This window comes from Pongo abelii, chromosome X (genome assembly GCF_028885655.2).
Source record: "Pongo abelii isolate AG06213 chromosome X, NHGRI_mPonAbe1-v2.0_pri, whole genome shotgun sequence".
Lineage (NCBI taxonomy): Eukaryota > Metazoa > Chordata > Mammalia > Primates > Hominidae > Pongo > Pongo abelii.
The window spans coordinates 98,061,373-98,084,579 of NC_072008.2; the positions used below are offsets into that span (position 1 = coordinate 98,061,373).

A 23,207-nucleotide genomic window follows, 5' to 3' on the forward strand; every position below is an offset into this window, starting at 1 on the left:
AGAATAATGAGCTTTATTTAATCGAATGAGTTGGTTAAGTAGAGGCCTGTCGAAAAAGTTTCCAATTTATTAATATTGATGCATTTGCTATATCAGAGTAGGACATCCAATTGTGGAAGATTTCACAACTTACCATTGTATTTACAAATCTAAACTTAATTTTTGATCATTCTAATATCTCAAGAAGTTTGTTTGCAGTTTGCCCATACCTTCACAGTAACCTGACTGCTACATGACGGCAACACTAACCTTTAATCAAGAGTACGAATTTTTGAATGAAACAAGTACATTTGCATAATTTTTTTAAATAGTTAAAATCAGTGTACCTCAAACTTTCATGTGCAGATCCATCATATAACATATAAATCTTATATTATGTATGTTTTACCAAAATTAAAAAGGCAAAAAAGAAATATTAATGCTATGTCCTACTAATATCATTATTTTCCCTGGGAGTGTAGCCTGGAAATAATATTTTTGTAAAATTATCCATTTGATCTATGTGTATGCAAATTTTAAAAACCACTGATTTAAATGGAAAACCTTAAAATGTGTTTCAATCATTCACCACTTGAGTTCCAGTGAGAACAAAAGTAAAGTTTTATCTTTGAGTCTTTCAATTATTTCTGTTACAGGGTAAGAAAATGTGTTTGCTAAGTAGGCATATTCTCAAGACTTTGTTAGGCTGAATGTAACACAAAAAAGACTTCATGATAAGAAAAGCAATGAAACCTGATTAATACAGATTGACTTAGTGAAGAGCCACAAACTTATGGCATTCTAATTTGTTTGTAGTTGACTACTTAACAGTATTTGATGATCAGAGAATACTTTAGTAGATAGACAGAAATGAAAATTTTCCTTTAATTATGTCAAATTCTCCCTAGACTAAATTCTGTGTTTTGTTTAACAATCAAAATGTAGGAAACAGGAGGGTGACTGGTAATGATTCAAATGGGTATTAAAGTTTCATCTACTATACATCATCATATATTTATTAATCTGAGGTTATTCGTGGAACTGATATGAAAACTGAAGGACTGTGAAGTTATATTTTAGTTCACATAAATGTGTGAATTTTGTTGTATATTAATATTATCTGTATTTGGATATGGATAGACAAATTATGTAGATAGAGAGAGAGATGTACCCATATTATATCCAGACTAAATGCCTTCTGAGAATATTTATTCATGTGGAAATTCATTAATCAAAACCAAATATTTATCAAAAGAAAGAATATGTTCATCTGAACCATATGACTTTGATTCAAATATTAACAGCTTTATAAACTCAAGCACGTAACTACTCATTTCTGAGCTCACTAACATCTACAACAAAAACTTTCTATAAGAATGAAAATAATTTTGAACTCTCTGTAAGAAAGATGAGCCCATCCTGATAGCATAAGTATTAAAATGATATTTGAGTACTGTACTGCAAAGCTGAGATGATCTAAAAACAGAAAAAAATTACATATATAGTAGTTTATATAATATAGATGTGTGTGTGTATATATATATGTTTGTTTGTTTTTTTTTTTTGAGACGGAGTCTTGCTGTGTCACCAGGCTGGAGTGCAGTGGCGCGATCTCTGCTCACTGCAACCTCCACCTCCTGGGTTCAAGCGATTCCCCTGTCTCAGCCTCCCAAGTAGCTGGGACTACAGGCATGCCCCACCACACCCAGCTAATTTTTTTGTATTTTAGTAGAGACAGGGTTTCACCATGTTGGCCAGGATTGTCTCAATCTCCTGACCTCGTGATCTGCCCGCCTCAGCCTCCCGAAGTGCTGGGACTACAGGCATGAGCCACCGCCCCCAGCAAGTTTATATATTATATAATATTAAATATGATCTAATATAGCACTTGGAATATTTGGGTCTTTCTTCCTTTACTTCTGTATTATTGTTTTTGTTATTTTATTCTGCCCCTCTTTGTCTTCCTTCCTTTACCTGCATAGTTTTGTTTTTCTTATTTTCTCCTACCCCTCTTTTACAAGTTACTTCGCATTCTTAGTGAATGACTTATATGGAATTATAATTATGTTGCCTTTTTATGGATATGTCAATATTTATAACAGTGTTTGAAGTAGACAAATACTTCTCCTAAATCTGTCTTATAAATATAACTGTTAATGACACAATCTATGCAGTATTAAATATTAATTTGGGATTATATTTTAATGATAGAGAACAAATGAATTCCTTCATTGCTAAGTCAATGCAAACTAGTGAAGTAGCTTATTTTGGTGAATTACACTATGATAAACATTTTTTTGGACCACCACATCACATATCACACAGGACAACCATATAGAAACTTACAGCAAATATTATAGTCGTGAGTATCTGTTCTAAATTTCATCCGAATTAATGTTATTTTATGAAACTATAGGAAGATGAATTCCTGTATACTGACTTTACAAACTACATTAAGTCTGTGGAAGTTACATACCAAGTAAGCAATGTAATGGTAGAGATGTGAAAATCCCGTCAGTTATCTTTCTAATCAGTAGTCAAATTTTGACACAAGAAATGCTATCAAATTCAAAAGGCATATTCATGGAATCCTCTCCAACTATTTAGTTAACAGAATGAGATTATGTTTTTTTTTCTTTTTATGGTACGACATACAGTGCTGTGTTTTACTTTTCTCTATTGTCTAATAAATTATTTCTAAATAATTTTTTCTCCTGAGACAGTGTATGATCTACATGTCTTTTGAAAACCAAAGAAGGTATTTCTTCGATTTGAAACAGCGTTTAAAATACCTACATTCTTAAAAGTCAGAGCTTGTGAAGTGATTGCAAGTATTTGCAAATCAGGTGAAATTTGTGTGGTCTTTTGACTCTTGCTATATTAATATTATTTTCAATGAAAACTGTACCTACTTGCTTTGTGTGCATATAAATTGAATATATTCTAAAATTTAAAATAACAGTAATAGTTCCGGTGGGCTGATGTTCCATAATCTGTGTCTGTACTTGTATAAAGATAATTAGTTTGAATCAATCACTTATAGAAAAATGTCACCTCACCTGCCCATTTTAAAAAGTGGCTCACTGAAGTGAAATTATTTACACAGCATACTAATTACAGAATGAAAAGACTGCTCAAAAGCGCTAAATACAGGCCTGTAAATTAGCATATCTTCATACAGATATAAATTAAACATATAATAAAATTATATGTATTATAATTATATATAATTATAAGTGTAATCAGTGTTTATATACATATTTATATATAATCAGTATATATAGATATTATATATCTATATGTAAAATATATATGTATCTAAATATGTATCTATCTAAATACATATATACACACAAACATATAAAATAAGTGCCAAGTGGGGTCTGGGACAATGTCATTTATTCAGCACAGTGTTCTTGGTACATAGCAAGACCTGAAACATACTAAATAATCAATAATATGTTTGGTTCAACGAGTGTCAGAAATGCTTTATTTTGGTGGTGTTTTACATTTGGGAATTCTACACAGACAGGCATAGTTAGCAAAAATATTTTTTCTTTTTTTAAGTTTAAAAGACATGAACAGTACAGTACAGTGTTCCAGAAATTTTTATTGGTGAAGAATTCATGGCTTGGAAAACTAAGTTGATGATGCAGAAGAATGTTCATTATGAAAGAAATGGGTTATAAAGAAGTCTGAGAAAAAGACTATTTAGGAAATTTGTCTTAAAAGGGTGAGAAATGGATTAGATATGGGCATGAACGAAATACAATTTTTTTTTCATTCTTAGGTTTGGTTTTGTTGCTTTTCACTGAGCTGGAATGAGTATCACAGGGTAATTGTGACATATTGACTCTTAAACTTTCAACATGTTTTCATTAATTCAACAAATATTTATTAAGGTGGCATCGTACCCGACACAATTTTAGCTTATCCTTTATGTAAACCCTATGTAAACTAAATATACATTAATCTTGCACAAAAATTTTGAGAAAAATATTGTGAGGAAATGTGTTAATGCATTATTTGCTTCTGCATGTATCTTTTTCCCTAGAATATGACTGGGTTTTGATTATACATTGCCAGAAAATAGTTTCACCTACGTAAAGGATTTGTTCTTAGTGACTTTTGTTGTCAGGAAGTTTTGCATTTGTGTTAACACTTGTGTGTTTGGTGGCATCATATTTTTATTAGTATCAGTGCTACATTCTGTGATACCTTTATGACTCCTAAATCTTTGATTTAGATTCTTCCCAATGTATCTCATTTAAATTATTTTAGCTAAAGGGCCAAGTGATAGCTGGGAACATTACGTGCCCATTCCTGATGGTGCCCATTTTTCAAAAGGAAGGGATTTTGAGAAAGGTCCTCAGAATGCAGTAATACTGGTATATAGTGTAATGTTGAAAGAATGTAATGATGCACTAACTTTGGCTTATTTATTTATTTTTAGAGACAGGGTCTCACTCTGTCTCCCAGGCTGAAGTGCAGTGGTGTGATCATGGCTCACTTTAGCCTGGAGCTCCTTGCCTCAAGCCATACTCCTGCCTTAGCCATCCAAATCCTTGGAATTATAGGCATGAGCCACCACACATGACCTCCTTTTCAAGTTATTCCATTAATTATTTATAGGGAATAACAACAGTTTAATGAAAATTAAAGAATTAGGAAGTTTATCCATATCTAATTCAAAATCACATGACAAATTCTTATTTAACTTAGTCAACCTATGGGGATAATTTGTATTCTTAAAAAAATCTCTTCTAGTAGGAAAAAACATAATTTCAAAATCTTATTTAAACCAAATGTATTTGTTATTCAAGATATGAGTATATTTCTCTCTCTCTTGACACTTGAAATTCTCGTATAAGATTTCAAATTATAGGGGAAAAATCAGAATTGATTGTTGTATTTTAGGAAACTCACATTGTGTTTTGGGAATTTTGGCAAATTATAAAAAATACCCTTTAATTTCCACAAGCAAAAGTACGTGTTGACTTGAATTTAATTCTACTTTTTAAAAGTAAAATCATTTTGGAAAGTTTTTCAGTGAGTTATGTCCATGCAAAATAAGTGAACACTGGTAATTCTTTGTACAACAGAGTACAAAAATTGAAAGAGAATAGGAAAATATTGCTACTTAGGGATTGGGGATATATATTTTTCACCATGGGACATGATATTTCATCTGAGCACAATAGGCATTCGAGGAATGGATAGGACTGGCTTATAGTTTGAATAAATATCTTAGCTAGTCATAGTTATATTCTCTTAGATTAAATTTCAGTCAAATTCTTAGCAATATTAATATGCGTATTTGAACTAAATTCTGTGTGAATTCTCCAAACTGTGTAGCAGAAACATCATTTTATGTTTAAAGAAACAAAGAAAAGGGAGCGATTAATAGGAACTCAGACAAATGCAGAATCAAATTTATAGTGTATTAAAGATTTATATCTCCTTCCTTGTTATATAAGAACTAAAACTTAGGCAACATGTTATCTCTTAGCGGTATACTCTCCTTTTATAAATACCAAAATATAATATTTATATTTTGAATATCCAAAGAGCCATTACCTTAAATCTGTATCTTCTAATCATGAAGTGCAGATGATTTTTAAGGCAGACAGCATTTGGTTTATTCAAAAAACCTTTTAACATGTCTTTTGCAGTGAGTTAATCTGTCAGACTGATAAAATAAGTTCCTCATACTCCCCCTCCTCTTCCTGCGCATATAAGCTTTTATTTAATTCTGTTTGAAATAGCTTGCTTCTATTTTCGCTTCCTCTTCATGTTTGTGGCACTGCTTTTTATGCTTTGTTCTTTGCTGACATAAAATATTTATCAACATATCATCTAAGAAGATTGGTTCTCCACAGTAGATATCCAATATGTTTCACCACATGGAAAATGTCTTTTCTTGTTTATTCCTAAAATCTGCAGCCAAATTCCCATATGTCTGGTTTATCCATTGATATTTGAAAATGTAAAACTAGGTAATTCTGTGGATAACAATTATGCATGAACATTGCCATTAAACAGTAAATTTTAAAATAATTTATATTTAAACTAAAATAATAATCATATATCTTTCAATATCAAGAAAACATGGATTTGCATTTTATTCCATTCCTTTAATTGTTATAATAGAAAATAAATTTTCTAATACGTTTATTTTTCATTTTTTCTTTGATATGATTTTCCTAATAGTTAAAACAATAGCATTATTCAGAGACTGTATTGTTAGATGTGGCCTATCATTTCAAGGATCCCTCCTTTCCCCATGTGTTACAATACAACATATAAATAACCAGTTGGTTCCAAGACTAAAAATTTCTGCCAAAGCTTGTGTTCATACAGTTACAAAGTCCCAATAAATATATATTAGAGAGAAAAAATATAAATATAGAAAATAAAGTCTCCAATTCTTTGAAAATGCCAGCATGGTACTACTGTTAAGCTGTCAGTAATTCACTGTGATTACAAGAAATCACAACTTCAGTCTGTGCTAATATCACATATGAGATTATGAAAACATATTTATAAAGAGAATTATCAAGTCAGCTTGCACTTCCAAAACTGTACTTTCATTTCAATTATTTCATCTCCTTAAATATTTTATATGTAAATATTAAGATCTATATAATAAAATAATCAATTTATTTGGAGTTTTATAAGTTGTCCATCCAGATGCATCTCTCTAAACTGATGTATTAGGAGAAAAAATACTGTCAATGAATAAACATCACTATCTTTCTCATTTTGTAGCAAATTTTAAAGTGAAAATAAAAGAACATTACTTTGGGGGAACAATGCAATATTTATGATAGTGAACATTATTGAAATAAGTTCAAATTTTTCTTTATGGATTTTAAAAAACATGCTTTCATATACAAAAACATGTAAACATCTGCCTGAAATAAAGTTGAAATAGATATTTTTGAAATGGTAATTATATGGCCTATCTCTTTTTTTTTTTAATTTTTTTTCTTTTATTATTATTATTATTATTATTATTATAATACTTTGAGTTTTATGGTACATGTGCCCAATGTGCAGGTAAGTTACATATGTATACATGTGCCATGCTGGTGCACTGCACCCACCGACTCGTCATCTAGCATTAGGTATATCTCCCAATGCTATCCCTCCCACCTCCCCCCAACCCACAACAGTCCCCGAAGTGTGACGTTCCCCTTCCTGTGTCCATGTGTTCTCATTGTTCAATTCCCACCTATGAGTGAGAATATGCGGTGTTTGGTTTTTTGTTCTTGTGATAGTTTACTGAGAATGATGATTTCCAATTTCATCCATGTCCCTACAAAGGACATGAACTCATCATTTTTTATGGCTGCATAGTATTCCATGGTGTATATGTGCCACATTTTCTTAATCCAGTCTATCATTGTTGGACATTTGGGTTGGTTACAAGTCTTTGCTATTGTGAATAATGCGGCAATAAACATACGTGTGCATGTGTCTTTATAGCAGCATGATTTATAGTCCTTTGGGTATATACCCAGTAATGGGATGGCTGGGTCGAATGGAATTTCTAGTTCTAGATCCCTGAGGAATCGCCACACTGACTTCCACAAGGGTTGAACTAGTTTACAGTCCCACCAACAGTGTAAAAGTGTTCCTATTTCTCCACATCCTCTCCAGCACCTGTTGTTTCCTGACTTTTTAATGATTGCCATTCTAACTGGTGTGAGATGGTATCTCATTGTGGTTTTGATTTGCATTTCTCTGATGGCCAGTGATGGAGAGCATTTTTTCATGTGTTTTTTGGCCGCATAAATGTCTTCTTTTGAGAAGTGTCTGTTCATGTCCTTCGCCCACTTTTTGATGGGGTTGTTTGTTTTTTTCTTGTAAATTTGTTGGAGTTCATTGTAGATTCTGGATATTAGCCCTTTGTCAGATGAGTAGGTTGCGAAAATTTTCTCCCATTTTGTAGGTTGCCTGTTCACTCTGATGGTAGTTTCCTTTGCTGTGCAGAAGCTCTTGAGTTTAATTAGATCCCATTTGTCAATTTTGGCTTTTGTTGCCATTGCTTTTGGTGTTTTAGACATGAAGTCCTTGCCCATGTCTATGTCCTGAATGGTATTGCCTAGGTTTTCTTCTAGGGTTTTTATGGTTTTAGGTCTAACATTTAAGTCTTTAATCCACCTTGAATTGATTTTTGTATAAGGTGTAAGGAAGGGATCCAGTTTCAGCTTTCTACATACGGCTAGCCAGTTTTCCCAGCACCATTTATTAAATAGGGAATCCTTTCCCCATTGCTTGTTTTTCTCAGGTTTGTCAAAGATCAGATGGTTGTAGATATGTGGCATTATTTCTGACGGCTCTGTTCTGTTCCATTGATCTATATCTCTGTTTTGGTACCAGTACCATGCTGTTTTGGTTACTGTAGCCTTGTAGTATAGTTTGAAGTCAGGTAGCATGATGCCTCCAGCTTTGTTCTTTTGGCTTAGGATTGACTTGGCGATGCGGGCTCTTTTTTGGTTCCATATGAACTTTAAAGTAGTTTTTTCCAATTCTGTGAAGAAAGTCATTGGTAGCTTGATGGGGATGGCATTGAATCTGTAAATTACCTTGGGAAGGATGGCCATTTTCATGATATTGATTCTTCCTACCCATGAGCATGGAATGTTCTTCCATTTGTTTGTATCCTCTTTTATTTCCTTGAGCAGTGGTTTGTAGTTCTCCTTGAAGAGGTCTTTCACATCCCTTGTAAGTTGGATTCCTAGGTATTTTATTCTCTTTGAAGCAATTGTGAATGGGAGTTCACTCATGATTTGGCTCTCTGTTTGTCTGTTATTGATGTATAAGAATGCTTGTGATTTTTGCACATTGATTTTGTATCCTGAGACTTTGCTGAAGTTGCTTATCAGCTTAAGGAGATTTTGGGCTGAGACAATGGGGTTTTCTAGATATACTATCATGTCATCTGCAAACAGGGACAATTTGACTTCCTCTTTTCCTAATTGAATACCCTTGATTTCCTTCTCCTGCCTAATTGCCCTGGCCAGAACTTCCAACACTATGTTGAATAGAAGTGGTGAGAGAGGGCATCCCTGTCTTGTGCCAGTTTTCAAAGGGAATGCTTCCAGTTTTTGCCCATTCAGTATGATATTGGCTGTGGGTTTGTCATAAATAGCTCTTATTATTTTGAGATACGTCCCATCAATTCCTAATTTATTGAGAGTTTTTAGCATGAAGGGTTGTTGAATTTTGTCAAAGGCCTTTTCTGCATCTATTGAGATAATCATGTGGTTTTTGTCTTTGGTTCTGTTTATATGCTGGATTACATTTATTGATTTGCGTATATTGAACCATCCTTGCATCCCAGGGATGAAGCCCACTTGATCATGGTGGATAAGCTTTTTGATGTGCTGCTGGATTCTGTTTGCCAGTATTTTATTGAGGATTTTTGCATCAATGTTCATCAAGGATATTGGTCTAAAATTCTCTTTTTTTGTTGTGTCTCTGCCAGGCTTTGGTATCAGGATGATGCTGGCCTCATAAAATGAGTTAGGGAGGATTCCCTCTTTTTCTATTGATTGGAATAGTTTCAGAAGGAATGGTACCAGCTCCTCCTTGTACCTCTGGTAGAATTCGGCTGTGAACCCATCTGGTCCTGGACTTTTTTTGGTTGGTAAGCTATTGATTATTGCCACAATTTCAGCTCCTGTTATTGGTCTATTCAGAGATTCAACTTCTTCTTGGTTTAGTCTTGGGAGGGTGTATGTGTTGAGGAATTTATCCATTTCTTCTAGATTTTCTAGTTTATTTGCGTAGAGGTGTTTGTAATATTCTCTGATGGTAGTTTGTATTTCTGTGGGATCGGTGGTGATATCCCCTTTATCATTTTTTATTGCATCTATTTGATTCTTCTCTCTTTTTTTCTTTATTAATCTTGCTAGCGGTCTATCAATTTTGTTGATCCTTTCAAAAAACCAGCTCCTGGATTCATTGATTTTTTGAAGGGTTTTTTGTGTCTCTATTTCCTTCAGTTCTGCTCTGATTTTAGTTATTTCTTGCCTTCTGCTAGCTTTTGAATGTGTTTGCTCTTGCTTTTCTAGTTCTTTTAATTGTGATGTTAGGGTGTCAATTTTGGATCTTTCCTGCTTTCTCTTGTGGGCATTTAGTGCTATAAATTTCCCTCTACACACTGCTTTGAATGCATCCCAGAGATTCTGGTATGTTGTGTCTTGGTTCTCGTTGGTTTCAAAGAACATCTTTATTTCTGCCTTCATTTCGTTATGTACCCAGTAGTCATTCAGGAGCAGGTTGTTCAGTTTCCACGTAGTTGAGCGGTTTTGAGTGAGATTCTTAATCCTGAGTTCTAGCTTGATTGCACTGTGATCTGAGAGACAGTTTGTTACAATTTCTGTTCTTTTACATTTATTGAGGAGAGCTTTACTTCCAAGTATATGGTCAATTTTGGAATAGGTGTGGTGTGGTGCTGAAAAAAATGTATATTCTGTTGATTTGTGGTGGAGAGTTCTGTAGATGTCTATTAGGTCCACTTGGTGCAGAGCTGAGTTCAATTCCTGGGTATCCTTGTTGACTTTCTGTCTCGTTGATCTGTCTAATGTTGACAGTGGGGTGTTAAAGTCTCCCATTATTAATGTGTGGGAGTCTAAGTCTCTGTGTAGGTCACTCAGGACTTGCTTTATGAATCTGGGTGCTATATGGCCTATTTCTTATTCTAGTTTTCTGTTACATATGCTATATGTAATAGAAAATGTAAATAATATAGTATTAATATAAGTATAGACATGCATATAATATATGATCCATATAAGTACTTCTGAAATGAAATCTCTGTTTCCAAACTATGTCCTAAGTTGTGTGCAGAGCTTAATATGTTTAGCAAGGCATACAAACATATAGAAAGAGAAAATATGCTATAGAACTTACAAAACTGACATTCACTAATAAAATAAGACTTTCAAGTGCTTTATTTTCATTTGTTATTTTTAACTTTATTATGGGTATATAATAGTTGTATATTTTTATGAGGTATGTGTAATGTTTTGATACAGACATATAATGTATAATGATCAAATCAGGGATAACCCAACATCTCAAGCCTTTATCATTTTTTTTGTTTTAGGAACATTCCAATTCCACTCTTTTAGTTATTTAAAAATAAACAACAAATTACTGTTAACTAGAGTCACCCTATTGTGCTACCAAATACTAGATCTTATGCATTCTATCTAACTCTATGTTTGTACACATTAACTATCTTCACTTTATCCTTCTGTCTCCTCTATGCTTTCCAGCCTTTGGCAAACATCATTTCACTCTCAACCGCCATTGAGTTCAAATTTTTTTTTAGCTGCCATATATGATTGAAAACATGTAACATTTGTCTTTCTGTGTCTGACTTATTTCACTTAACACAATATCCTTCAGCTCCATACATGTTGTTGCAAATGACAGAATTTCATTCTCTTTATGGCTGAATGATAACCCATTCTGAATATGCAGCACATTTTCTTTATCCATTCATCCATTGGACACTTAGATTGCTTTCATTTCTTGGGTATTGTGAATAGTGCTGCAAAATAAACATGGGAGTGCAGATATCTCTTCGATATACTGATTTTCTTTCATTTGGATTTAAACCCAACAGTGGAACTGCTGGATCATATGGTGGGTCTAATTTTAGTTTTTTGAGGAACCTCTATACTGTTCTCCATAGTGGTTGTACTAATTTACATTTTCATCAAAAACGTATGAGCGTTCCCTTTTATCCCTACCCTTGCCAGAATTTGTGACTGCCTCTCTTTTGGATAAAAGCCATTTTAACTGGGGCGAGATGATTTCTCATTGTAGTTTTGATTGGCATCTCTCAAAAAACTGGGTATAGAATGAACATATATCAACACAATAAAAGTCACATTTGTTAAGCCCACAGCTAGTATCATACCAAACAAGGAAAGTCTGTAACTCTTTCCTCTAAGATCAAGAACAATAAAAGCATGTGCACTTTTACCACTTTTATTCAGCATAGTTCTCTACTTAGATAAGAGAAGGAAATAAAGGGCATTCAAATTGAAAAAGAAGAAGTCAAATTATTCTTGTTTGTAGACAATGTAATCTTATATTTAAAAAAACCTTAAAGTCCTCACCAAAAAACTATTGGAACTGATAAACAAATTGGAATTAGTAAAGTTGCAGGATACAAATCCAACATACACAGAAAAACATTAGTAGTATTTCTATATGCCAACAGCAAATAAGTTGCAAAAGAAACCAAAAAAGAAACACCATTTACAATAGCTAAAAATAAAATAAAGTATCCAAGAATAAATAACCAAAAACTTGAAAGATTTCTACAATGGGCCACCATCGTTGGCAAAGCCTGAGTCTTATCTTATCTTTCTCCTCCCCGGACAGCTTGAGCTTCACTACTCGCTCCACCTTCTCCACAAACTACCGGTCACTGGGCTCTGTCCAGGTGCCCAGCTACGGCGCCCGGCCGGTCAGCAGTGCAGCCAGCGTCTATGCAGGCGCCGGGGGCTCTGGTTCCCGGATCTCCGTGTCCCGTTCGACCAGCTTCCGGGGCGGCATGGGGCCTGGGGGCCTGGCCGTGGGGATGGCTGGGGGTCTGGCAGGAATGGCAGGCATCCAGAACAAGAAGACCATGCAAAGCCTGAACGACCGCCTGGCCTCTTACCTGGACAGAGTGAGGAGCCTGGAGACCGAGAACCGGAGGCTGGAGAGCAAAATCCAGGAGCACTTGGAGAAGAAGGGACCCCAGGTCAAAGACTGGAGCCATTACTTCAAGACCATCGAGGACCTGAGGGCTCAGATCTTCGCAAATACTGTGGACAATGCCCGCATCATTCTGCATATTGACAATGCCCGTCTTGCTGCTGATGACTTTGGAATCAAGTATGAGAAAGAGCTGGCTATGTGCCAGTCTGTGGAGAACGACATCCATGGGCTCCACAAGGTCATTGATGACACCAATGTCACTTGACTGCAGCTGGAGACAGAGATTGAGGCTCTCAAGGAGGAGCTGCTCTTCATGAAGAAGAACCACGAAGAGGAAGTAAAAGGCCTACAAGCCCAGATTGCCAGCTTTAGGTTGACTGTGGAAGTAGATGCCCCCAAATCTCAGGACCTCGCCAAGATCATGGCAGACATCCAGGCCCAATATGACGAGCTGGCTGGGAAGAACCGAGAGGAGCTAGACAAATACTGGTCTCAGCAGATTGAGGAGAACCCCACAGTGGTCACCACACAGTCTGCCGAGGTTGGAGCTGCTGAGATGATGCTCACAGAGCTGAGACGTACAGTCCAGTCCTTGGAGATCCACCTGGACTCCATGAGAAATCTGAAGGCCAGCTTGGAGAACAACCTGAGGGAGGTGGAGGCCCGCTACGCCCTACAGATGGAGCAGCTCAACGGGATCCTGCTGCACCTGGAGTCAGAGCTGGCACAGACCCAGGCAGAGAGACAGCTCCAGGCCCAGGAGTATGAGGCCCTGCTGAACATCAAGGTCAAGCTGGAGGCTGAGATCGCCACCTACCGCCGCCTGCTGGAAGATGGCGAGGACTTCATTCTTGGTGATGCCTTGGGCCGCAGCAACTCCATGCAAACCATCCAAAAGACCACCCCCCGCCGGATAGTGGATGGCAAAGTGGTGTCTGAGACCAACGACACCAAAGTTCTGAGGCATTAAGCCAGCAGAAGCAGGGTACCCTTTGGGGAGCAGGAGGCCAATAAAAAGTTCAGAGTTCAAAAAAAAAAAAAAAGATTTATACAATGAAAACTATAAAACATTGATGAAAGAAATTGAAGCAGATACAAAAAAATTGAAAGACATTTCATATTCATAGATTGGAAAAATCTATATTGTTACAAAGTCCATACTACCCAAAGCCATCTACAATTCCTATCAAAACACCAATGACATTCTTCAGAGAAACAGAAAAAATAATCCTAAAATTTATATGGAACCACAAAAGACCCAGAATAACTAAAGCTATGCTAAGCAAAAATAACTACACTGGGGGAATCATAATACCTGACTTCAAATTATACTACAGAGCCATAGTAACCAAAACAGCATGGTACTGGCATGAAAGTAGACACATATACCAGGGGAACAGAATAGAGAACCCACAAACAAATTCACATACTTACAGTGAACTCATTTTTGACAAAGGTGCCAGGAACATAAACTGAGGAAAAGAGAGTCTCTTCATTAAATGGTTCTGGGAAAACTGGATATCCATATGCAGAAGAATTAAACTTGACCCATATCTCTTGCTATATACAAAAATCAAATTCAAGTGGATTAAACACTTAAATCTAAGACCTCAAACTATGAAACTACTACAAGAAAATATTGGAGAAACTATCCAGGACATTGGTCTGGGCAAAGACTCATTGACCAATGCCCCAGAGGCACAAGCAATCAAACCAAAAAATGGACAAATGGGATCACAGCAAGTTAAAAAGTTTCTGCACAGCAAAGGAAACAATCAACAAAGTGATGAGACAACCCACAGAAGGGGGGGATATATTTACAAACTACTCATCTGGCAAGGAATTAATAACCAGAATATATGAGGAGCTCAAACAACTCAATAGGAAAAAAATCTGATTAATAAATAGACAAGAGATTGTAATAGACATTTCTCAAAATAATATATACAAATGGCCTACCTTCAAGTGTTTAAGTAAAAGTTGTTTTCTGATATCATGTCCATTTACTTATGCAATATAGAGGCTTTAATTACCTACTGTTTTCTTTATAGTACAGCAAATTTTTAAATTAGTTTGTAATAGAGCAAACAGGTTGGTGAAAATGTGAAGAAAAAGTTTTGAAATTTTTTTATTCTAAAAATAAACTTCAATTATATTCTCTCTCTCTAGATATGATTGAGGTTTATCCCTGTTTTATTTCTATGTGTACAACTCAAAAAGGTTTGTTCACAAACCAGTCAAAGCTTCGAAATTGGGTAAATTGCTTAGAAGAAAATTATTTTCAATTTCACAAGGAAGAAATTTTAAAACTTTTAAGTCTTTTAGCAATGTGCAGACTGTACATTATTACCTTGGAGGCATGTATTTTGCCTGCATTAAAATCATGCAAAGGAACACGCTTTACAAATCAATTTCACTGTGGACCTAAAGACCAGATACACCACCAAATCCCATTTAAAAATGGCCTTAATTTAGAATTCACCCTCTCAAGAACAGATTGAGTATTAAAAGGTATGAAATGTTTGAGAGCTACAATTGTTTCAAACATTTTGGATAGCTTAAAGGCATATTTTAGAAATACTGATTTGTTAGTATTTTCTTTGCCACACTGAAGAAAATAATGGATCCAGCCCTCAAAATTTTGCTTTGGGAATTTCTCATGGTCATTAAAATTTGTATATTATCATAACTGCTTCATGTACCTCCCAAAGCGGTGTAACCAGTGCCTTAGTAGGAACTTTTAATGGACCATGAAACAATTTTTATTCCCACATTTATTTTTGTGAAAAGTTGAGTCCTTCATAATTCATATTTCTTGAGTTTTTCCTGGGAGTCAGCAAAATCTTTAAAAAGATTCTTTAAAAAAAAGAATTTGTTATCTTAAATATCCAAACTAACCAAGAAGGATTTTAAATTGACATTTGTGTTGTTAGGATAGTTTGACAATGTAATTAGTGAAGTCAGATGGCCTGGAGAAAACCAAATGAAAAAATAATGTGATCATATACAAATTTTTCTCTAAGGTGTCCAGTTCTGTATATCTCAGAATTATTCTTTTAATTGTAGCTGCCAAAAGGAGTTATGATTGGCTAGATTCGCTTTATATGGCCATGAACAATTTAAAATATTAAGGCTAGATTTTGAGGTGGAAATTTTTGCCTTATATTTTTAGCAAAAAGGAAGAATTATATTCTATTTCTCTTCAGGACAAAGTTAAATTGCTAATTAGTATTTTTCAATAGGCATTATCATTTTGTTGGATCTGCCAAAGCAAGATTTTGTTTCTTAAAATATGATTTTCTCTTATTCTGCCCTTGTCAGTTGATGTGTACATGAGGGGGTAAATTGCATTTAGTATTCATCTAAATTGGAATTTTCCAAATGTGTATTCTAAAAGCACTGATCTGTTGATACTCCCTGCAATAAAAGTTTTCCTTGAGCAAATAGTTTTGGATATACGTATTGTTTTCATGTCTTGGAAATGATCTGTAAATGGTGGCATTTAATAGTATGTGAGTTCCTTGGTAATGAAAACATGAATTCGAATTCTACTTATGTCTCTAACTAGTTGTGTTAGTCTTAGATCTAAGTCATTTTATTTCTCTTGATGTCATTCTTCATGTGTGTATTGAGGATGCTGAATCGGATGACTGTCTAAGGGCTCTGGTCCTTGACTTCTCTAATCATTTTATTCTAGATAAAATTTAAGTTGTAACACTGTGCTCTTTGAAGTGCATAAACACTGTCAACATTAAAAAATGAGACTTGAAAGTGGTATCCATTACAGCCTTTGCAAAGATTTCCCCTGAATAAGAGGGCAGAAAATAGAGCCAATAGCTTGTGGACTAGGAAGATTTTGTGAAGAATAGGAAAAATGAGTTAATTTCAGAAATGGAAGAAAACGTACAACTCTAGGCTATGAAAGAAAATAAGCCATCTGGTATTATGGCACTGCATAAGTTCAGTCAACCAAAATTCTGTTAATGTAGAAAATGGTAATTGCATATTTGGTGAAAATGTTTCGATTCCTAAGGTTTTCGTTACCTCTATAATAAAGCCAACATTATGACTTTCGCTGTTGTCAATTTTCAAATTAATATTTCTTTGATCCAGTAGTAACCTAATTTTTATTGAAACTCCAGGCACAGAGGAATATGGATGGAAATTTTAATATACAGGGATACATAATTAATTTTATATTTGCAACATTTATTTCACTGCAAATAAGATGCTCATTATGTTAATCACATTGCAGCTTCTCTGTTTGTAGTGCATATGGTTTGGCTGTGTCCCCACCCAAATCTGATCTTGAATTATAGTCCCCATAATCCCCACGTGTCACAGGAGGGACCTGGTAGGAGGTAATTGAATCATGGGGACGGTTACCCCCATACTGTTCTTATGATAACGAGTGAGTTCTCAAGAGATCTGATGGTTTTATAAGGGGCTTTTCCCCCTTTGCTTGACACTTCTCCTTCCTCCTGCCATGTGAAGAAGGATGTGTCTGCTTTTCCTTCCACCATGATGGTAAGTTTCATGGGGCCTTTCCAGCCCTGTGGAACTGTGAGTCAATTAAACCTCTTTCCTTTATAAATTACCCAGTCTTGGGCAGTTCTTTACAGCAGCATGAGAACAAACTAATATAGTAGCCTTAACCTTACATACAATTTGAATAGAAAATTTGATTCGAGCTTCACTATTTTTGTAGTTCAGACTCTATGCAATCTACACAAGTACAACACTGCTACAGTATATTAGTTTTGCACTCAATAGGAGATTCACTGGGGTGATTTGAATTATACATCAAGAAGAATTGAATCTTTTTGGCACATTTTGTAGAATTTTTTAAAGTTAGCATTATTCAAAGAGGTATTGGTTTATTAATTTGACACCACAGTCTTCCGTACACTGATTTTATTTTTTTCATACTGATTCTGCCATATCCTGTGACCTTCAGTATAAACTACTGTGTGGCTCTGCATAAGAAAATAAGAAACTTGTTCTCAAAAGTTAGCCTGTATCATGGTTGCATATGCTAGTCCATGCTATAGGTGGCATTGGCCTGTCGTCCTAGCTGAGATGGGATGACTGCTAGAGCCCAGGATTTTGGGGTTGTACTGAGCTGTGATCTTTCCACTGCACTCCTGCCTGGGCTGCCGAGTGAGAACATGTCTCTTAAAGAAAAAAAAAAAAGCCCGTAAGAACAGGATAAACATTAGTTTTCAGATGAATTGAATCTTGACTGATCAGATTTTATTTGTATTAGGAAGCATAATAAACATTGTAATTCACTGAATTAAGGAGGAGATATATGCATATGCATAGTGATACTTACATGCAATATTATATTTCAATTGACTCTAGTAGTAAAGATATCTGATTATTTCTAAACAAATGTCTTTGAAAATGTTTTCACTTCTTATTTATTCCAAGAAATAACACTTTTATTTTAAAATGGCTTCATTAATGCAGCTTTATTACATGACTTTAAAATTTACGCATAATAAAACTGCAACTGTTACTTCTTTATTGAAGTAAATGGCAATTATAGATTGATGCATGGTACTTGATCAACAAATGTTACGCCAACACTGTGAATTTTATGGTGAGTTCTATTGACCTTTAAGCTCTTCAAACATCATCTAGTTATTTGGAATTCTCATTTACATTTAGCCAGATATTTCTAGCTCATATTTAGTACTTAAAATTTGTTTTAGGAATATAAAGGAGATATTAAAATATGTGTGTATGCAATAATGTAGCATGTTTCGGTATTGTTCTCATGATAAATTTTAGTAATATTTATGAAACTCAAACGAGATTTTTTTTTCTTTAAAATGTATGTTTTCTTAATTTTGTGGTGAAAGAAGCCTAGTTATTTCTATTGTTTTAGTTTACTAATTAAAATATTTGCTAGTCATTAATTCAGAAAATAATGTTAAAAAACTCAATTATACTCTAAGAATTTATGCAAACATAATTTTTTATTATTATTGAATTTGTGTAAGTAAAAATAATGATGCCTAAACTACTGTTTTTAAATTTATTAACAAATAAATTTAATCACGGAATATTTAATAGCCTAAAAACAATCTTCTTGTTAAAAACACACTTAACTTGTGAGATATGTTCATCTTCCATATTAGACAAATTATGTTTTAAGTTACACATTGGACATATTATATAACTAGTCATTCATAATATAAAATTTGGTTGGATTATTTATTTTAAAAATTAGTTTCAGTCATAATGATTCACATAGACTAGTATTTCAGATGACAAGGACTATGCTGATCTGTTTAGTATAAACATCTTGGGCAGTGTTGATGCTTTAAAAATGTCAATGATAAACCTTTAAACCTTAATTAAAAATTACTCTGAGATTTAGAGATACATTTCAAGATGAGCCTTTAGCTTACACAAAAAAGTCCTAATAATTATAATGAATGCATTTCTTAGTGGTTGTTAGCTTATAAGATATATATATATATATATATATATATGTACTCCCTTACAGTGGGAAAATGGTTCTTTTTCTGGACCATTTCTCATGTGATGAATTCAAGAAATTCTTCACATTCAGTCTTAAAAGTTTTATGCCGAATATGCTTATTGTTCTGAATTTTAAGGAAAATTAACCAATATTTGACTTTGGTGGTTTATAAACCAATTTTCACTTTTCAATTTGGGAACTAAAAGTCTTGAATAAGTTGTTAAAATGTGTTTGTTTTCTTTTTTATTGTTGTCACGTCCCTTGTTTTGCTTCTTTTATTTGTACCTTCCATACTATTAGAAGTAAGTCCAGACCCATTACATTACTTATTTTTTTGACCTTTTTAGTTACCAAATTAGAAAGGATTTTTATCACTAAGCTCTAGACAACACTGAAATTGCAGTCTTTAAAAATGAAAAGCACGTACATTATTACTTTTCTGTTTAAAGCAGTCTTTCTCTTTTTACTTCAGTATATTTGAAAACTCTACACTTAAATATTACGAGTTGATTATTAATTCTAATTAATACAAAATTAGAGTGATTCTGTGTGTGTGTGTGTGTGTGTGTGTGTGTGTGTGTGTGTGTTTCTTAGCATTGAAATAGAATCCTCATTTAAAGGGTGGGGAATTGCAAAATTCTATTTAGAAGATCAGTCCTCCCCAAAGTGTCTTATGAAAGCGCTATTTTAAAAAAATTTTATACTTCAGCTTGTATTACCATTAAATTACATTGCATACAGATGAAACACCTTGCAATGAGAAATAAATGTGCTGTTTGTCAGTGACATTTAAAAATATTGTACAATGCTCTTTTATTGATCCTTATTAGTGCATAGAAACATTACTTTCACCTCTATTTTTCTATTCTGCTTTATTACTTCCATCTAAGAATTTCATGTTTTCGGTTTTATAATATTCTAATTTTATTCAAAATAGATTTTTAACAAATTCAAAATGTTTATCTTTAAGCTTTTATCCATAATGGATATTATTAAATAATTCCTAAAATGCAGATGTGATCAGGAAATTATTTACTAATATTGGCTTTAAAATTTTGTAATGAATAAACTTGAGAGTCATCTGCCCAGATCAATACATATTTGGGTCTTTATAAACATACAATTATTTTGTTTAAAAATAGACTTTGTTACTTGTTCCAGGTCAAGCATGATTTCACAGAGTTTTGAGGAAAGTCAATAATGCAAGGCTTGAATTTATCTAGAAAATAATGACAATAATCTCCAATCCCTTATGTCCTAATCGTGAGAAATAATATAAAATTTTAGGTGAAGACAATGGTATTACAGAAAAAGTTTCTTAAACCATGATAAGAATATTTCTATTTGGCCATTCTCATGCTAGTGCCTGCTGATTTTGGGTTTTTCCTATTACCATTTTATATATCAGAATTTGGAGACAGAGCAACCTGTTAAGTCAAAAACAATGTCTTTCCTTGCTCTACACTTACAGTAGGAGGCTGCATGAAAGAAACTGGTATGTCAGTAGAGGACTGTACTTAGCCATCACAGGTGACAAAGCTAGAAAATTTACTGAGTTACTGCAAAATGTTAAGTTTAACAACACATTTCCTTTGTGGAAAGGACCAATCATTACTTCCCAGGAAGCCAACATATTGCATAGGCTTGGTCCGATTCTATAAAAATGTATTACAAAATACAAATGTGAAGGAGCAGCAGTCTTTGTATGTCTCAATTATCACATTCTTTGTAAAGTGAAGTAGAAAATATATTGCAATACCTTACAAATTATATTTATTTAGGTATGCTAATATAATGTTGTAGAAATAAGAGAAAATATTTATTGTGTTTAACTTTATTAAAATTTCTTTTTAGCTTTCATACCTGGACTAAAGAAAGGTACAGTAGAAATCAACACAAACCATCACCATGTTGCATGTTTCATTTTAAAATGAAGTGCTGATTTGTGTTTAAGAACTGTTTACCTTTTTGCTTCTCATAAAACATCAACTGTTTGCTTCAAACACATTTTTGATATATTTAAAATATCTGAAATCTAGGAAGGGCATTCAGTCAGTTGGATATCTTATATATCTGAATGCTTTTTCTAAATTATGTGTCATCAATCTTTAGATAATAAAATAAATGTGAGCCTATAGTTATTTATTTGGCTTAAAGTAGTTGCTTTCAAATTACCTATGAATTTATTATTCATTTCTCTCCTCTGATAGTATAAGCATTTTCAGTATTTTGTTTGAGCAGCCATTAAAGATACAATTATATTTTTCTGTATTCTATTCCAATTTGATCTATAAATTGTATATGTTTTATAAATTACTAACAAAATAAAGTTTACGTTGTTTATGAATTTGTAAATAATATGTAATATGCATTTTCTTTGCCAAATTACAACACATGGATTACATGTAAACCTATGATAAGTTAAGGTTGACAGACAAAATATTTCTAAAAACATGGAGTTTAAGCAATCAGTTGAAAAATATATATATTTTTTGTGCTGATAAAATTTTAAAATGCTGCAGGATATATTGAATGTTCTAAATATATTTGCACTCATTGTGTATATGCGCACATTTCTTTGTTGTCCACTTTATATTTGGTGATGTTTCTGTCCTATTGTTCCACTGTTCTTTATAACAATAATTTATTTCACTCATACACTTTTATCTTAAACTGTAATGTATAATACATTGATGTTTTGATGAAATAGAAATAGCACTTAAAGAAAAAATTTTCCTGAAATCAGTCATAAACCTGAATTGTTATGTAAGGAAGAAACTTACCTTTAATCTTTAATTTTAACATATTAGCAATATTAACAACATACTTTATCAATTTTTGGTATTTTGAAAGTAAAATGTTGCTTTTGACTTTTTACATTGTGTTGGGGTAGTTCTTCTGTTCTTCTATAATCAGTTCTAATGTCCATGATACATTTTTGGCTATCATCTAAATAATGAAGTGTGATCTCATTTGTCCATCTTTGCTTTGGTTGCCTGTGCCTGTTGGGTAATGCTCAAAGAGTTTTTGCACACTCAAATTTCCTGAGGAGTTTCACCAAAGTGTTCTTCTAGTAATTTCATAGTTTGAAGTCTTAGAGTTAAGTCTTTAATATGCATTAATGTGATTTTTTTGCATATGGCAAGAGATAGCGGTCTAGTTTCATTCTTCTGCATATGGATATCCAGTTTTCCAGGTAGCATTGATTGAAGAAACTTTCCTTTCCCTAATGTATGTTCTTGGAACATTTGTTGAAAATGAGTTTACTGTAGATGTATGAATTTATTTCTGGGTTTTCTATTCTGTTCCGTTGGTCTATATGTCTGTTTTTATGCCAGTACCATACTATTTTGGTTAGTATAGCTCTGTAGTATAATTTGACATCAGGTAATGTGATTTCTCCAATGTAGTTTTTTTTTGCTTAGGATAGCTTTGGCTATTCTGTGTATTTTGTGGTTCCATATAAGTTTTAGAATTTTTTTTTCAATTAATGTGAAGAATGTCGTGATTATTTTACAGGGGTTTGCATTGAATCTGTAGATTACTTTGGGAGTATGAATATCTTAACAATATTTATTTTTCCACATACATGTAATATCTTTTCATTTTTTGTGTCTTCAATTTCTTTCATCAAAGTTTTATGGTGTTCATTGTAGAGAATTTCACTTCCTTGATTAAGTTATCATGTTTTATTTTATTTGTAGCTATTGTAAATGGGATAAATTTCTTGATTCCTTAATGTTGGCACATAAACATGTTACTGGTTTTTGTATGTTGATTTTGGATATGAAATCAATATTCATCAGTGATATTGGCCTGTTTTCTTTTTCTGATATGTTGTTGGATTTTGGATACGAAATCAATATACAAAATTACTAAATTTGTTTATCAGTTCTAATCATTTTCTTGTAGAGTCTTTAGGTTTTTCTAAATATAATATCATATCATTAACAAACAAGAATAATTTTACTTCTTCCATTTCAACTTGGATGCCCTTTATTTC

General features: G+C 33.5%; 2 protein-coding genes across 7 annotated transcripts in view; both read left to right on the forward strand.

The window, feature by feature from the left end:
• The window catches only part of PCDH11X (protocadherin 11 X-linked), an 837,711-nt gene that overhangs the window by 661,484 nt on the left and 153,020 nt on the right, over positions 1-23,207 (forward strand). For 4 of the 6 annotated variants that reach the window (XM_054544818.1, XM_009235031.3, XM_054544822.1 and 1 more), the window contains one exon: positions 21,059-21,082. The exons of the other annotated variants lie outside the window; for them this stretch is intronic. In XM_054544818.1, the coding sequence (XP_054400793.1) occupies positions 21,059-21,082 (24 nt within the window). The remainder of the gene's footprint in view (positions 1-21,058; positions 21,083-23,207) is intronic. 6 annotated transcript variants of the gene reach the window in all.
• Positions 10,750-13,758, forward strand: LOC100453072 (keratin, type I cytoskeletal 18-like). The gene is given in 1 exon segment (XM_054544823.2): positions 10,750-13,758. A coding segment is annotated over 1 exon segment (1,350 nt). The 5' UTR covers positions 10,750-12,331; the 3' UTR covers positions 13,682-13,758.